The sequence below is a fragment of the Genypterus blacodes genome, unplaced genomic scaffold, assembly GCF_046128005.1.
Source record: "Genypterus blacodes isolate CSIRO-AG114 ecotype Tasmania unplaced genomic scaffold, CSIRO-AGI_Gbla_v1 ptg000327l_1, whole genome shotgun sequence".
In the NCBI taxonomy this organism is placed as follows: domain Eukaryota; kingdom Metazoa; phylum Chordata; class Actinopteri; order Ophidiiformes; family Ophidiidae; genus Genypterus; species Genypterus blacodes.
Window position 1 is genome coordinate 91,856 of NW_027467113.1, and position 14,301 is coordinate 106,156.

Here is a 14,301-nt window from a genome sequence, read left to right on the forward strand (position 1 = left end):
CTGAGCCTGCGTCTCCTAGAGTCTTTAAAAGTGGACATTTTGGAAGAAGAAAAAACATTGAGGTTGTGACCTTTACGTCCCCTGGCCCTGGATGGGTCTTTTGAACCTCCTGTGTGTGTTTTGATGTCTGCTGGTTTTAGCTGCATGTTGTGAAATCAGACATCTGGTCCAATGGTCTCCATCCACACAGACTACAGGCCACTATTTACTGCCCCTCCAATGGCCATAAAACACATGCCTGTGTGTGTGTGTGTGTGTGTGTGTGTGTCTGTGTGTGTGTGTGTGTGTGTCTGTGTGTGTGCGTTCATCTCTTCCTTCCTGGCATTCTCTCTCTCTCTCTCTCTTGATCCCCAAAGTTCAAAAGGCTTCATTAAGTTAGGGAAAATGGAATAGCTCTTTTCTCACCTCCTCCTTGCTTCTTTTCCACGCTACACAACTGGATAAGACTCTGTTTAAGTACACACATACACATTATCAAACTGTATCCCTGCAAAGAAGCTTAGAAGATGGAGTTTGCTTTATGTAACACTTTTCCCCATCCTGCTAAAAAAAGATGAGCTATTCCATTCTAAAAATACCATTAAACTCATATAGTGCTTATGAACCTCATCCACGGTTTAAAATTATGCTGCGCTGTTCACACCATTCAGAAGCCACTCTTTAAAGGGGTATAAGTTGTTTGGTTTGAGTAACAGTAGCCGGTGTCGAGCGCCGTGCAGCTTCCCTCTGCGCTCGCAGGCCTTCACACAGGAAATTGTGACTCCAATTTTAGTTAGCGGGGGGAGGGATCATGTCACCCGAGTGCCAACGAGGATTTTCCCAACGGAATATTGCAAAGATGAAGTGCTGTGATTGTTATTGTGATGGTTTATTGATGTTGTTCAGAGCTCTTTACAGAAAAGGAGCGTTTGTGTAGGACGGGGATGTTGTGATGTTTGAGACATTGTGTGTGATATTGGGTTGACTTGACTTCACACGATAAGAGACCCCAAGCTGTGAGTCGTGGGGGGGGGGGCAGGCGAAGGGGCCCGTGCTCAATGACCCGGCTGTCCCCATCATGTATGAATAGCTTTCACAGTGGAGAGACCTGAGAATTTAGAAAGACCACAGTGAAAATATGAAGTTATGTCTGTGAGGCGGAGGGTAAGATAATCCAGCCTCAGGAGCGGAGCAGGAGCCTCCTGCACATCAGATGGCCGCTCAGGTCGGCTGCAGCCATGTGCTCGGGTCCGTCAACATTCCTGCTGAGCTCATGTACGCCAGCAGCAACATTGAGTCGGCCTGTTGTTTGCGTGTGTGTACGTGTGAGATATTTACCATAAGGTTATCCAGGTTCCGTACTCATTACTTTAGTAAGCTATATAATATTCTTGAAGCACTTTGGAAACTGAGGCTGCTTGTATAAAAGAGAGACTCTCAGTCTGCTGCCATCTCCTCAGACCCTGAAGCTCAGAGGTGAACATCCTGCAGGTCTCCTCTCTTTCCAAATATGAGCTTTCACGCCACACCCCTTCCTCTGCCTGAGTCGACTGGAGCGGCATTCTGGCTCCGCAGGGAACTCCGGGAATGTTCACCACCTCCTGTCGGGCTTCATTATCAGTGGAGCCATCAATGTGTGTGTGTGTCTCTCAACCCAGCATATGCTCATTACAAAACATACAGATTTTTTGTAAGCGCTCGTTCCTGATATTTATCTACACGTATGTAATCTTGTGTAATGTCCAGTGTATGTTTGTGTAGTATCTTGTGTGTTGTATACATAAACGTTGACCCTCTGGACTGTGGCCACCTTTCATCATGGGTCATACATGGGTTGTGTTGTGATTCATAGTTTAACTAAGGTACCAATTACTAAATATACACTTAGAGGATTCTTAATATAATTACCTTAAATGTGTGCCAAGCTGGTAAGAACACAGCTCGGCCCTTTAACACAATATAAGACTGTGACTGACTAAAAGACGTTCTGAATGACCCAGGAGAGATGGTTGTGACCCTCAAATAGTTTAAAACCTCTTCAATTAATTTTTTTGATGATCTTGTTTTCACTTAAGTTGAAAGCAAGTTGAAAACAAGCCACTTTCTCTAATGTGTGGATAGCTGGTGTGACGTGTTAGATGAACTCTCTTCTGTTCAAACATCCACATTCCAAACTGAGAAGTTTAAAATTAACCAACTCTGCCATCTGGTGGCGATCCATGGAAGAAAGTAGAGTGATATCAGGCATGGAGAGGAGACAGGAGACTGTGGCAGGTTTCAGGTGATCAGCATCAGAATCACAATAGTTTTATTCGCCAGTTAAGTTTACACTTAAAATGAATTTGCTCTGGTCCTTGGTGCGTTATGACATATAACATATAAAAAGAAAACAATTGTGCGTTCTTACATCTTTGGACCTACATGTTGTTGTGTTAACTTCTGTAAGGTGCGGCTTCATGCGCGCCTTACAACTGCGTTAGGCGACCACTAGGAGATAATATGGGGTAGTTTGAGGTGCAGCGGTCCTCTGCGGAGCTTCTGTGAGGTCGCGATGTGTGACATCTACAGAATGAAAACCTTGAATCTGCAAAAAATGTATTTCTAAAAACGAACCGAGGCCCCAGCGAGGATCGAACTCGCGACCCCTGGTTTACAAGACCAGTGCTCTAACCACTGAGCTATGGAGCCGCCGACCGCATGTTTGAGGTTTATGATTATGAACAAAATGCAAAAACATGTACACGTGTATTTTTTTAATAAGTTATGTTCTTTAAAATGAAATAAAACAACGGTAATCAAGTCGCGCTGACTTCAATTCACGCGTTTAGTTCCTTGACAGTGACAACATTCACAGAAGCTTGGAGAGAAACTGTACGAATAAGTTAAGCTAGCTAACCTGCTAGCTGGATCGAGCACGCTGCGCTAAAAATAACTAGCGTCAAAGCCTCAAAACTTTAAAACGTAAATGTATCAAATTCCAGTAGTTGCGTTATTGGCTCAACTAAGTCGTCGCTGTATAAACATGTTGGTTAAAGTTATGTTAACGAACCGAGCGAGCACTTTGACATCAAAACGCGGGCTTACCTGCTTAGCTTAACTCCTTTGTAGGTCAAAGACACGAGGCTTTAACACGGATCACTTTTATTAGAATCATTAACCAGGACGATCAAAGTTAAAAGCATACAAACCCTTCATCAAACCCGCAGGTTCTGTGATGAAGTTACGTCGGAAAACAAAACTGAAGCTGAAAACAAAAAGTTACAAAGCATCATGGCTCGACAGGCGGAGCTCATGAGCCACGCGTGGACTCAGCAGTGTCTGACGTCACGCTTTACGTAACTTTAGGCTTCTTCAGTCAGTCAGGAGCTGAATGCGAGCAGACATGTCAGAGCAGCACAACCAAGACTGAGAGTTTAGACCTAAACACAGCTACAGCCATGTTAGAGAAGGCTGTCTATACTTGTTAAGGACCTATTTTACCCCTAAAAATGAGTTATTCCACATTAATTATGTTGTTTCTAACAAGTTCATTTAGCTTGCAGTTAAATCTGATCATATTTTAACATTTTAGACTTTCCATCTCGAAATGAACATTTCCATCAGCAGCACAAACGTTTAATATCCACGTTGTATTCATTCAGCAGGTGTTAGGGCTCAATCATAGAGTGGGAACGTGACATTCAGATCTAAATCATTTGTCACTCCATCGCATCAGAGAGGCCAAAGACATGTTACAGTCTTTCCAAACATTCATTCTAATTAAAAAAATAAACTCTCTGAGGAAGACGCAAACACAAGTGCAACAGCTGGCAAGTATAAAACATTCAAGGAGAGATAGTGACACACTGTTGGACTTCATCAGTGCATTCCAGGAGTTATGTAACTTCTGAAAGGCTCTGATGATGGAATTCTTTGTTTTCCCCTCATACTGCTTCAGCTTTGGACTCTGGGAAGCTTATCTGAGGAAAGCAGTGATATGATGTGTTGATGTTGTGTGGTTGCATTACATTGTAAGGCTCTGAGCTAATAAACATCTATTACATTGATTATCAGTGCATACAGGCAGCTTGGGTGATATCTGAGGGGAGAATCTGAGGGTCTGAGCCCACCTCCTTTACCGCTGAGCTATCATGGCAGGCATCACCTTGTGGACGAAGACAAAAGGCGCATTTGGCAGTAGGTTCATAACAGTGTTAAACACAGGGAGGGTTTATAAGCAGCAGGTTAAGTGGAAGATTATAGACTCTACACATTTAGACTTCTACCAAGCTGTCCGAGCTACCGCAGATCACTCCTGCGTCTTCGTAGTGAGCACAGTTATGCGTCCCCACACCGGGATGAACGCACTCCAGCAGGCTGGACTCAGACCCGTCGCACTGAACGTCATCCAGAAGAATCCGCAGATCTTTCCCCTCTCCAAACTCTGAGTTCCTGGAGGCCTTCAGTGCGTACTGGAAACCCAGCTGCCGGCAAACCACTGCGGCGTTGCTGGTGGTCCACAGGTCATCGCACACCGTACCCCACTCTCCATTAACGTATATCTCCACCCGTCCACGGTCGCTGCGGCCTTGATCGTCCCCGACCAACCTCAGCGCTCCGTTCCGTAGCGCGGGGGGGGCCTCCGCCCTGTGTTTGCCCTTCTTGCGCCGGCCTTTCCGCCTGGGGTGTCTGGGTGCTTTGGTGGTGGTTGTGGTGGGTCGATGTGTGGTCGGGGCTGGTTGTAACGTGTCCAGGTCGTCAATGAGCTGCTGCAGCCAGTCCTGTGACTCTGTGGGAGGCTCCGCTGCCCCCTCCTTGTTTGGGATCTCAAGGCCAGTTAATGCTGAGGAGAGAAGGATGGAAACAAGGGAGATCTACATCAGCAAACATGAATGATGCTGAAATGTTCCTGCGGGAGATAGCAGAGTGAGATCAAAGACAAATGCTTGGGAAACTCACTTTCCTGGGGAATAAACTTGATGCGGTTACTTTTCACTCTAACTGGAAGAGGCTCATAGTGACATTTCTTTGGTGGAGCCCGTCTGTAAAACAACACGACATATTGGTAAACATAAGAGACAGGAAATACTCAAAAAACTGGCAACACGGCAATTAAGGCAATAAATACATTTTGTCACTTACTCAATGAAACAGACCAAGACAATTTATAAGGGACTTTATTCAGGCATATAAAACTTTTAAAGTCTACAAACAATGGTTGCCTCAAATTGTATCCTGAGTATTTGGATGGAATTCTATTGTTCTCTGAGAAACAATGAGTGTTGCGTAATCACAATATGAGGCGAGGACATGCATGCGGGGACTTCATGCTCTGAATAACACGATTACATGCCTGAATAAATTGATCTACAATTGCATAATCTCGGCCTGCTGCTCAGAATAAACTTTGATTACAGTGGCATTAGGTTTACATGACATTTGAGAAATAGAGGTAGAAATAGAGAAATAGAGGCAGCATGTATATAGTGCATGTAAACACCACCAGTCAGTTAAAAAATAGGAGCAGCACAACCATGGACTGCTGAGAGACACAAGGAGAGAGCCAAGGCTTCGAATGTAGGACAGCAGGCTTTCACACTGCTGGCAGCACCGCTTCATTTCCCCTCCTTACTAAAACACACACAGGCAGTGTGACCTCCACATCCAGGAAAAGAGACTAACAAAGTGATCTCTCCAAGGCAGAGGAAAACAGGCCCGAGCTCACGTCACCGTCAGGCTGTGATACTGTACGGGCCTCTGGCCTGTTTGTAATTGTGAACAGATGTGTCTTCAATATCGATTTCCTTGAAACAGTAACGCACTGTACTCGCTGCAGAGTGTAGGTACTGTACACGGACAATTACGCAACCTTTTGGAACCACGCAAATATGAGTGAGGTTGTTTGAATGTTCACCTTGAGGGATCCACCACTTTGTAGACAACTCCAGAGGGGGACGTTGCGCTCGGTATTCCTGTTGACATGAAGTACAGCTCACCTGGTGGGAAGAGGAGCCAAACATTACATCAGGGAAAAGACTTTTGCAAGCTGTAACTAGAGCAGAAAATGTAAGGCGTGTGTGTTTATGCTCCACCAGCTTCGTCCTCAGCAAAGGAGATGATGTACTGGTGGTAGTTGTTGATGAGTCCAGGAAAGGCACAGGTCAGACCCATCCCCATGCAGATCTCATTGTATGTCCAGTGTCCTGTCTGTTTGTCCTCCTGAAGACTCATCAAACGCCTGAAAGAGACAAATCCACGCTCAGACGCTCACACACTGTTAGAGCTCATTCATTTGTAATGTCTCTTTTTGTGACTTCCTACTCTCCCTACATTTCCAAGAGCAATAACTCCTACATGCATGAATTCAACAGCACCGTGTGCCAGATGAGGTGTTTTCCAGGCAGAAGAAGTGAGAGCAGCAGGTCCGTAGTCACGAGGCTCAAAACATTCCCACATCATTTGCAGCCTTACCCACTCATGAAGTCTCCAAATATGTACATGCCGTTCAGATTGGGGTATTCACAGCCTCGGTACACGTAGCCACCGGTCACAGACTTGCCCATCTTGTGAGGATACGCATAAATAGGCAGGACGTCATCTATTAAGAAAGGATCATTATTGGTATTTTACACTTATAGTCACTCAAATGTGGGCCTATTATCGCCAATTCTAAAGTACAAGTACGTAGTCACTTGCTATATAAATGGGTTCAAAGGGCAAAGAACATCTATAATTAAGAATAAACCGTGTATGTGCATGCATGTTTACTCATTTAGTAAATAATGGTCACGGATTTACCATGAGTAAGACTTTCTGACTGACAACATGATCGACTTCTGCTTACGCCTTCCATCCTTCCATCGATCCATCCTCTACCTGCCCATCCCAGGCTATCCTAACTCACTCTGCCATTCATCTTTAGGCAATTTAGAGTTTTACCAGTGAACCATCATTTAAAACCCTATCGCTAATTGGAATTGGAACAGTAAGAAGTGAGAAGTGTTTGTTCAGTATGCAGATGTTTCTTACTTAGTGAGCTGTTGGCACACAGCTTCTTATCATAGCAGGAGAATCCCTCCTTGGCTCTCCAGCCATAATTCCGTCCGTGCTCGATGACGTCAATCTCTTCAAACTTGTTCTGGCCCACGTCCCCGCAGAAGATTCGCCCTTTGCCTTCTTTAGTCAGAGGATCACCGCGGTCCACAGAGCACCTCCACATATTGCGGACGCCGTAAGCGTAAACCTCGGGCCGTGCCCCCCGCTCGTGTATGAAGGGGTTGTCTGCAGGGATATTGTACAGTGGGCCTCTGTCATTGTCATTGACATCAATGCGGAGAACTTTACCCAAGAGAGCTGACCTGTAGTGAATGTGGAAACAAGCTGATGTTTGGCACATGAAGTAAACACACATTCATCATTCACAGATCCTGCACATGCCTACAAGTTCCTTTGGTGCTATAGTTTCAAGAACTATTCAAACTCTTAATTGCCATTCTTACTTGTTCTGGGCATTCCCGAATATCCCAAACGGGTCTCCTGCCATTCCACCATCGCCTGTGAAAATGTACAAGTAGCCATCTTCTCCAAACAGCAGCTGCCCTCCGTTGTGGTTGGATGCTGGTTCATCGATTTCCAGAATAACTCTGCAAGGAAAGAAAGTGTGTGAGAAATCTCAACAGCACAGTTTGCCAGGTTTCAGTTGCCTGATCACAGACCTCCAGTGTTTACTCACCGCTCAGAACGGTGATCCACCACATTCATGTCGTTGGAGGACACACTGAACTGACTGATCCTGATCCTCTCATCAAAACGCACTTCTACTGAGTAATACACATACAGCTTCCCATTGTATTTGTATTGGGGGTGAAAGGTCAATCCCAGAAAGCCTCTCTCGTCTCCTTCCCAAGATGAAGTCAACACCGCCTTGGTGATGTTCAAAAACGGTTTTGCCAGTTTGGAGCGGTCAGGGAGGAAGGTCCAGACCAGGCCCACCTGCTCCGCCACAAAGAAGCGGTGGGTGCCGTCGTTGGCGTGCACCATGGCCAGAGGGTTCCTCAGCCCATTGGCCACCTCCTCCAGGCACAGCTGCAGACAGCCCTCAGCGTCTGACTGAACCCGGCCCAGGTTCTTGGAGAGCTGCTGGTTGCTAAGGAGGTGTGGGTAGCAGTAATCCACGTCGTCCAGCTGCAGGTAACGACACAGGCGCGTCTGGTCCTCCTGGGCACTGATCACACGCGGGTCGTTAACCAGGTAAGGGATGGTGCTTCTGCATTTGGTCCAGAACTTGGGGCAGTAGTCGGGGCAGAGTCCGGGGATGGTCCGGACAGGAGTGCTCGGGTCCTCTGCATCAAAGAGGTGAGCGGCGTAGGGAGAGCATTCCTGCATTCATGGAGAAGGGAGGCGAGAACAGAGGAGGACACTTTGGATTCCATGAATAATGTCCCGCTGCTGTCACTGCAGATTCATTCAACAACATCTCTGAAGTTTCAATGTGCGATCTTTGATCTCATAAAAGCAATTGTTGCTCTTTTAGGATAACGCCCATTAAAGCTCAATGGAGACACACTAAAGGCTGATCAGGACTCCACTGCCTCCACTGAAGTTCAGATGGTGAATTTATAACATCAATCATTTCACTAGCATGAGACCAGAGGGGACATGATGACAAACAGCAGAGGAACAACAGCTAGAATGGAGGGTTAATAAACTGTAGGTTCAGCTTTGTAACCATGGTTTCAATGAGCTGTACTTCACCTAAATGAAAATGACATGACTGAAAGACTAAATAGAATTCATAAAACCAGTAGATTAAACAGAATGAGAATATAAAAACATAATAAGAACACTGTTGAACGTTTAGTGATCAGTGCACTTTGTTCGCCTCTAGCTTGCACTCTTCCACTTCAGTAGTAAACAAACCCTCAGACGTGTGGACGAGCCAAGTGACCTTTGACCTCTCCCTCGCCTACCTGGCACAGCAGCTCCTGCACGAACGCGGCGCAGCTCGCAAAAACCTCTAAGTCGAAGTGATCCATGATCTTGTAGTATTTGGCCATCAGCTCCCGGTCTTTGTTTAAGTCGCAGCAGCCGAAGTCTTTGTACATGACGCAGAACTCCAGCTCCGCCGGCGGTCGAAAGGGGGCTTTGAAGTCCAAACACTGCGGGTGTGACCTTACCGGGCTGAGCCACAGCGCCAACACACACACGATCAGCCACGCACCGGCCGCAATCCGGCCACGAACCCGGCGCATGGTGGCGTCCGGTCAGAAGCTCGGAGCGGAGAGCAGTGAGGAAGAAGAGAGGAAGGAGAGAGGAAGAAGCCTCTTCCTGAGTGCACTTTGCTCCGAGGCTGATCACGCTGTTTGTTTGCTGATGTGACGAGGCGGCGGCGCTGCGTCCTCTACTGCTGTCAGGCTGGAGCTGCGCTGAGGACCATCTGTTGACCCGATGCATCTGCGCCTGAAGCTGGGGGGAGGAAACCAGCGGAGGAGGCTGTGGAGCCGCAGAGGCAGCGGATCAAAGCGGCTGTTAGAGGCTATAAACCATCACAACACAGCGACAACACGCACGCTTCCGCATCTACACATGTTATTTATTAATGTTGTTATTTATTTATTTATTTATTTATTTATTTATTTATTTATTTATTTATTTATTTATTTATTTATTTATTTATTTATTTATTTATTTGATACGTGCAGTTTTAACATTTTTAGCTGGTAAAACTATATTAAAAGCTAAAGCACATTGACATTAACACATTAACTCATCTCATTTAAATGTATAGATGGAAATGTTTTTGTTTTGTTGTTTTCTAAAAACAAAACAAAAACAACCGCATTGTCCTGGTTTGATGTCATTCCGTTATCTGGACTGAACTCATTCTACAGTTTTGCTTTGTTTTCCATTATGGTTTCCATGTTGATTAATCATCTAATGTCATGCTAGAGCTCACCGCTAGATGGCAACCTTCTCCACATAAATGAACGCTTTGTACCTCGAGCTCAAACACCCCCTAATGTCATTATGATTATTGATTAGTTTTGCATGTGGCCGGAGGACACTTATGCACATGTAGTTAAGATTCCTATTTTCTTTTATTCTGGCATTACTTTTCTTCACCTTCCTCACTTCCTTTACCTCACTTCCTTTCCTACCCTGTCCTCAGCACTGATTGGTTCTTCTCACTCCTTTGGTCACCCCTCATCTACCTTCACTCCCTATTTAAACCTTGCTCACCCTTTCTGTCTCCCTTTTCCTGATCATCACAGGGAAAGAGTGCTGGTGAGCCGTTTCCTTTCTTTAGTGTCATGCAGGGGATTCACTCAGCTGATTACTTTATTTAGGGTTGGTTTCTCAATGTGCATATTTGGTTGATTTATCTTTAACTTTGACTTAACTTTGACATTACATTACGGTCATTTAGCAGACGCTTTTATCCAAAGCGACTTCCAATAAATGCGTTTCAACACAGGTAGATAAAAGAACTTCAGGTCACAAGAAATCGTAAGTGCACCCTTTATGTTGTAGAAATAAACTCTTTGTGATCAAAGTCCCTGGCTAACTGCATTCTGACTGAGGCCGCAGTGTGCTTTAGCTGCTAGATGACGCCACATCCCTGAGTTTGATTTGACTGAACTGCTCCTTAGATGGACAAGGAACAAGGAACAGTAGATTCTACACGTTATACATATGGTGTTTATTATGTGACATAAATGTGTTCAGTCATGTAAAACATCTCTCAAACAGTTATTGATGACTGTGTGTGGGTGTGTGTGTGTGTGTGTGTGTGTGCGCATGCATGCAAACACTGACCTGGAAAATTCAGCTGGCCGTTCATGAAAGAGCTGTTTTGATGCATTGTGTGTGTGTGTGTGTGTGTGTGTGTCACTAATCATGCTGTGCATTTAAGCTGACAATCCTGGAGTAGCAATTACAGTACAGCTCTCAGCCTGGCACACACACATAATTAAAGCTGGTAAAGTAGATTTCACATTTACATCAATAGCAGCTGTGTAGGTGTGTAACATCCATCATGGTTTTATTTGCTGTTCATTTAAGAGCAAATTGATGCCTTGAGAAGCATCATCATGGCTCCTCTGTCGCAGTGCAGATGGGAGGGAACCTGTGTGCGGACCCCGACCCGACCACGCCCTCGCCCCCTTAATTGTTTAATCGTTAATGTCACATTTCTGTAATAGTACGTAGTAACTTTACTGATTAAACTGATTTACTCTTGTATTCATCTAGTTACTCTATCCACGCCCACGCCCCCAGAGCCGGGCATATCCCTGACCACGGCCCCGGACTCGGACATACCCCCGCCCACGCCGACCCCCCCCCCCCCCCCCGTCAATTAATCAATTATTTGCACCTAAATCTAATGACCGAGTCGTTTCCTCATCCATGTTTAGTCTTAATTGGCTCATAACTCTTTTTTTGACAAACAAATAGTAAAGTTGCAGTTGCGTGTAACCTTGATATTGTTGTTTTCTGCCCAATGCAGTGGGATCTTATTACATAGGGAGGGAAGATGAGATGAGATAAAACTTTATTTACCCTGAGGGAAATTGCTGAAAGCCAACTCCTCTCCGATGCTCGTGTCCCACTCAGCATCACAGTGTGCTTGTGTCAAACAAAAAAAAAGGTGTGTAGCTAAGATTAGATCCATTACCTCTGAGCTGCAGGGAAACAATTCAATGGAGTCCAAGTCTGAGAGCAAAAAGGCTTCACTGAGGCAGAATAATAAGAGCCAGACTGTTATTTAAAGACTGGAGCCATGACAACAAGAGAGCCGCTGCTGCTCAGGGAAATTAGTTGTGCTTTTTCTTTAGACACACGTAAAAAAAAATGACAGTGGTTAGCTGCAGCGGTGAATGGTTTTGCATGCAGGCGTCTGAGGTGTGAGGTTTGTAAAAGGCAAACAGCACTTTGACACTGTGTCACTCTGCTTCTGTCACTTTGGTGTTTTATCCCTGCAAAGACACTTCGGAGGCAGAAATGTTGCACATTCAGGTCAGTGAGAAGCGATGACATCAGCTGCCAAGCGGGATTTTATTCACAGCGCTCTGTGAGAACATCAGACTCCAGACTTGGCTGTGCAGAGTGCCTTCACCCTGTCTGTGGTGATACTAGCAAACAGCAGCAACACAACAAAGGCCTTTCTCCAGCTAAGAAGAGCAGAACAACACATTACTGATGCCATCACCACCCACGACACACTGAAGCCACGGCCACATGAGCGGGAAACAGCTGGGGCGAATAACTGAGAGAGGAAGAGGCACCTGGAGAGCCTGAGTGGAGTTTCCCTTCCTCATACCTCCACATCAGAGAAATCATCCCACATTACTGCCAGAAAGGAATTCTGTGTTAAGGACTTACAGCACACTTCCATTCCACTGAGCTTTAGAATCCGATGAATGAGTCATGAGTCATATATATTCAATGAAACCTGCACGACTCTTACAGGCTCATTCAGTCTGTGGACGCCATCGTGAGCCAGATTACATCCAAATATGGGAGGTGGACCTTACTAAGCCTAATAAGCCTGACTAACATTGTCTGAATCTGAAGTAGCTGTTCTGATCTGAAGTAATAAACAATCAGTCTGCTAAAGCCACAACACGCTGTGAGGGAGAGGTGGAGGTGATTGATGCTGCATATAGAATAGTGAATACAGCATCTTAGTAAGATAGTGTTCTTGCTAATGTTAGGCATGTATACAGTTTACATGCATACTGAGTGTGAAACAGCAGCTAGGTCTTCTTTCTCACACGTTGGGGAGCAGTTGGTGTCACATTTCTGTCGTGTAAAGCAGCATGTGTTTGATCTGCTCTGAGGCAGGGAGCAGCAGGCCGCTCTGGGTCTGGGTCATGTATGTGTGCCCCTCTGACAGAGCGGAGGCGTGCATCTCTGATCACACTTCATATGAAATATGTGCACAGATGGAAGGTGGCTGTGGAATATTCTGGTATTCTGCATTCAGCGATTAAGCGTTGGCACTCCTCATCTCCTTGCCTTTTCAGATGAAGGACTGAGTTTAAATGCAGGTTTCATGTTTTCCACTTACAGTAATTATGGCTTCTCGTGTTTGTTAAGCCACTGGAGTCAAATTCAGTTGTTGATTGAGAGCAGACTGAGCTTGTGGGTGACACAGGGGGTTAAACCTTTACCAGGCGCCGCAGAGCCCCGGGGATGCGTTTATAATAACGACGCCTCCGCTTCAGTCGTATGTTCCTGTGAACACAGTTGGCTGCACTCTTGTGTAGGAATCTGTCTTCTTCTCCTCGTCGCTGTGCTAATAAATGTGTCTGCTTCAGGGATCCTGCATGAAGGTGAATGTGGGGAAACATGTTGTGCTTTCATATTTACATGCACCCAAAGTCCTCCAAACGTGTGTTCATACTGCTGTGAAAGACAGAGCTGGAGTCTGACACATGGACAGAATCAGTGTGATGATGAGGAGAGAATGAGGAAGAAGTTTCTCGCTCTGATTCGGATCTTTACACGCCTGATTAAACTGATTTACTCATCACTCTGAAGAATTATACGTCATTTTGTGCATTGTTCAATCGCAGTAAGAAAAGAAAAATATCAATTTTGTTGACCTTTGACCTCCACATGTCAAAAGCTCAGGTGTTCATGTGTACCGGACATGGAGCCTCCCAGAGATGATGAGAAAGGAAGAAGAAAGGGAAGAGTCTCTATGTTGCAGCTCCTCATAGTGACCCTCCATCCCTCTGAGTCTGCAGGAGAGACGTCCTCACACCTACGCTGACTCACTTCCACCAATGGGAACCCGTGGATATTGATCGGATCTTCAATCAAACGCCATTTAAACCTAAATCCTCCCACAGATGCAGGCGTGAACTGGGAGGAGCCGAGGATCGTGGGAGATCTCTCTCTGCCAAACATCCAGGCCTGCCGGGGGACGGCACGTATCGACCGGGAGGCTCTGGGGTCTTTCATGTCTTTGTTTACAGCTCTCACAGCGAGCAAACAAAACTTATGGATTCATTGATTCACACTTGCGTTTTCATACAATCCAGCAGCTCCAACGCTTCCAGCTTTATCCCAGGAAGCGTGACCGTTGCCAATCACTTTAAAGGTCGTACCAGCCACCCAACAGCAACATGTAATTTCAACCTGTGTGTGTGCGGAGGAGTGTGGCTGACTCATCTGTAATGGTTGCTGATGCATAACATATGAAGGCTATATTTGGTCCAAGTCGTTGTCAGTGAACTTCTGCCCAAATTTCCCCTCCATCCTTTGCACCTGAATGTGTGGATGAATGCTCTGTGGCTTTGGCTTTCTGTGCACAAGGTTTGTTACATTTCTTAATCT

At 45.6% G+C, this 14,301-nt stretch overlaps 1 protein-coding gene and 1 non-coding gene across 2 annotated transcripts; both read right to left on the reverse strand.

The window, feature by feature from the left end:
* Positions 1-2,250: 2,250 nt before the first annotated feature.
* On the reverse strand, positions 2,251-9,471 carry hhipl1 (HHIP-like 1). Its single transcript, XM_076137598.1, has 9 exons — positions 8,928-9,471; positions 7,691-8,337; positions 7,458-7,601; positions 6,988-7,316; positions 6,430-6,556; positions 6,051-6,196; positions 5,873-5,954; positions 4,918-5,000; positions 2,251-4,801 (listed from the first exon to the last, which is right to left on the reverse strand). Exons 1-9 carry the CDS (start codon positions 9,207-9,209, stop codon positions 4,233-4,235), a joined length of 2,409 nt encoding a protein of 802 aa, XP_075993713.1. The 5' UTR covers positions 9,210-9,471; the 3' UTR covers positions 2,251-4,232.
* trnat-ugu (transfer RNA threonine (anticodon UGU)) lies at positions 2,595-2,667 on the reverse strand. The gene has a single exon. It is a non-coding gene; the product is annotated as a tRNA-Thr (tRNA).
* Positions 9,472-14,301: the final 4,830 nt, after the last annotated feature.